This window comes from Glossina fuscipes, unplaced genomic scaffold (genome assembly GCF_014805625.2).
Source record: "Glossina fuscipes isolate IAEA_lab_2018 unplaced genomic scaffold, Yale_Gfus_2 56342, whole genome shotgun sequence".
Classification (NCBI taxonomy): Eukaryota; Metazoa; Arthropoda; class Insecta; order Diptera; family Glossinidae; genus Glossina; species Glossina fuscipes.
In genome coordinates, this window is record NW_024000632.1 from 1 (window position 1) to 2,670 (window position 2,670).

At 34.5% G+C, this 2,670-nt stretch overlaps 1 protein-coding gene and 1 long non-coding RNA gene across 8 annotated transcripts; one reads left to right on the plus strand and one right to left on the minus strand.

Annotated features, from left to right (window-relative positions):
- Positions 1 to 357: 357 nt before the first annotated feature.
- On the minus strand, positions 358 to 1,377 carry LOC119643124. 5 transcript variants are annotated; one of them, XR_005248221.1, is made up of 4 exons: positions 1,298 to 1,377; positions 1,070 to 1,153; positions 884 to 1,009; positions 358 to 431 (listed from the first exon to the last, which is right to left on the minus strand). It is a non-coding gene; the product is annotated as an uncharacterized LOC119643124 (long non-coding RNA). The 5 variants fall into 5 exon arrangements; XR_005248218.1 differs by having other exon boundaries at positions 1,070 to 1,150; positions 1,298 to 1,376; XR_005248220.1 differs by having other exon boundaries at positions 1,232 to 1,337.
- A 149-nt stretch (positions 1,378 to 1,526) lies between these two features.
- On the plus strand, positions 1,527 to 2,634 carry LOC119643123 (malectin-like). 3 transcript variants are annotated; one of them, XM_038042474.1, is made up of 2 exons: positions 1,527 to 2,061; positions 2,124 to 2,634. In XM_038042474.1, exons 1-2 carry the CDS (start codon positions 2,032 to 2,034, stop codon positions 2,481 to 2,483), a joined length of 390 nt encoding a protein of 129 aa, XP_037898402.1. In that variant the 5' UTR covers positions 1,527 to 2,031; the 3' UTR covers positions 2,484 to 2,634. The 3 variants fall into 3 exon arrangements, with proteins under 3 accessions (XP_037898402.1, XP_037898399.1, XP_037898401.1); XM_038042471.1 differs by having other exon boundaries at positions 1,527 to 1,806; positions 1,905 to 2,634; XM_038042473.1 differs by having other exon boundaries at positions 1,527 to 1,778; positions 1,905 to 2,634.
- The last annotated feature ends 36 nt before the right edge of the window (positions 2,635 to 2,670 follow it).

Sequence of the window (2,670 nt, forward strand, 5' to 3'; positions counted from 1 at the left end):
GGAGGATGCGTTCTGCCAAGAGAAGCGAGGTCGTAAGTTGCGAGATAAGCGGGATAGCTTGAGGTCTATGCAGCATGTAAGGATGCGCACGGGGTTTTCCACGCGGGCATGAGGCACCATATGATCGAGTTGAATATAGGCAAGCACGTGCAGGCGACTGTAGTGGTACAGCGTGTCTTCTGCATAGAAGAAGGCTCCTGTAACAATGGCAGTAGCCATAGAACCAATTTACTTGGCTATATACTCGTCATACTTTTAACAGGAAACAACTTGAGAGAGCAAGGACATCAACATAGATCGGCATATTCTTTTGCAACGGGTCCAGTTATAGCAGAATCTTCCATTTCGCCTTTATTGTTTACTAGAATCCCGCGTTATCCTCAACACGCCGTCCTTCCTTCGGAATGACTTTCTCTGCCGTATGACTACAGCTGGAAGGGAAATAAATTACTTTAATTTTATACCAATTTTTAAAATAAAAAACAAATAAATCCATGAATGAATTATGAGAATAAGTAGTGCAAAAATACCGCAACAACTCTGCTAAATGAATGAGTGTCGAAAAAAACCGCAACAATTCTATTAAATGAGAATAAATGGTGCAAAAATACCTCAACAATTCTGCTAAATGAAAAAGTAGTGGAAGGAAACCAATAAAATTTTGAATACGTATTTGGCAATTGTAGCTTTGCTTAGTGATTTTTAAAATCAAACTAAAAGGCGCAACATAATCGCTAATGAGAAAGTAAAGCTTCAAGTTTTGAAAATGTTTAATAAAAATGATCTGTTACGCGGATTGCACGTCAACTGTTTTAAAAGAGTCGCCTTTTCACAAAATTCCATACAATTCTGAAATATTTTTAAGTTTATTCACTGCACGTACCTTCTTCCTCAACTCAGGTTTACCCATTTTGACGATTGCCACAAACATATCACCGACGCCAGCAGCTGGTGAATGATTCAAGCGACCAGGAATTCCGTGCACAGCAATTACGTATATTTTTGGTGACTGTAAAAATTTGTTTAAATAAATTGACTTTAGATTTTCTTAAGCTTTAGAAAATAATACCAATATTGTCAGTGCAGTTCATCACAGCGCCGACAGATAAACTAAGCGATATGCGAAATTGTCCTCCCGCCATTTCACAACCTGCTATACCGTAATGCCGAAAAGAGCAAATATATTAATGTTATTATGTTCATTAAACTGATATGTTTTTTTCTCAATTACTATTCAATGTGAAAGCATATTCATAACTTTAGGATTCACTAAGATTAATATTTTGCGAAAATTCACCTCTTTTAGACATTTTTTGTGCTGTCTTGTTAAGAAAGGGAAACCAAAAGAATTGAGAAATAAGAAAAGGAAGAGTGGTGCTGCCATAATTGCAAATCGCGAAAGTAGTTGCCATAAATCGAAATTTACATAACATCCCTTCAGAGTAATATAACTAAGTATCAATAAATACGATAAATATATGAATGAAACGAATTTATTCAACTTTGCAGACATTTTCCAAATTTTGTGGCAATTGACAAATCGTGTATTTTTGCATGACTGCATACAAATAAAACAAGCAGAAAACAATGTACAAGAAGAACTAAAGGCAATTTATTTTACATTTCGAAATTATTTATCTAGTTTATGTTTACACTAACGTACATTTTCTTTACATTATATGATTCGTAATTGGGCTTTATACCATACATTATTTGTAGGAAATGAAAAACATGCACCATTTTGAGAACGTTTGGAGGGAGGCCTTTGACATGTACAAGTAACGTGTTGTAATTTCTTTTGCTTTGGTACTAAAATTTTGCGAAGTTTATTTTATTCAACTAAATAAAAAAAGGAGAAAGATAAAATGAGAAAAAATTAAATTTAAATTTTCAAAACTTTTCAGATATTTGATGTGGTCTTAAATCGTCGTCATGTTATAGTGTCTGAATTGGGTCACGGCTCTGCCCATCATGAATACGTCTTTTTTACAGTTACCTCGGGTAAATTAAAGTACAAGGAGAAGGTGTCTAATGTACGCAACAACTTGGTACGTTTCGATTTCATGAAGGGTCCTTACGACAATCCGAAAATGAATGCTTTCATGTTATTGAAAAGAGACGTTCAACGTATACCATGGCTAAAGTCTTTACATAAAGACACTTTCTATCGAGATATAGAAGACAGTGCTTCCATTAGAGGCGCGAACAAAAAGAAGATCCTTAATGGCCAACATAGAAAATTAGTTTCCAATGAAGAAGATACCGAAACGGGTGAGTATCGAAAGAAATTACCAGCACTGGATAATGAAGAAGATATTAACGATGAATTCCATGAATTACTTTCGAAAACAGAAAGTCCTCGTAAGACAAGCGGTCAGCAACAAACATACCCATATTCGATGGACGATTCTACATTACTTTTACCAGTATTTATAGCTATTCGAGCATTTATTCCGTTATTGTTTTGTTTGTGTAAACTTTAATTTAAGAAAACGTTGAATTCCTAGTAACAAATTGCTGCGCTCATTACTTTTATTCTGTACTATCTCCTATTTATTTTCATATTTCGAAATTGTCTTTCCTTCTTTTTTCTTTTCTTGCTAGATTAACTGTACATTAAATGTTAAACATGCACAAGAGTAGTGTTAGTGTTATCCATTAAACATGCAT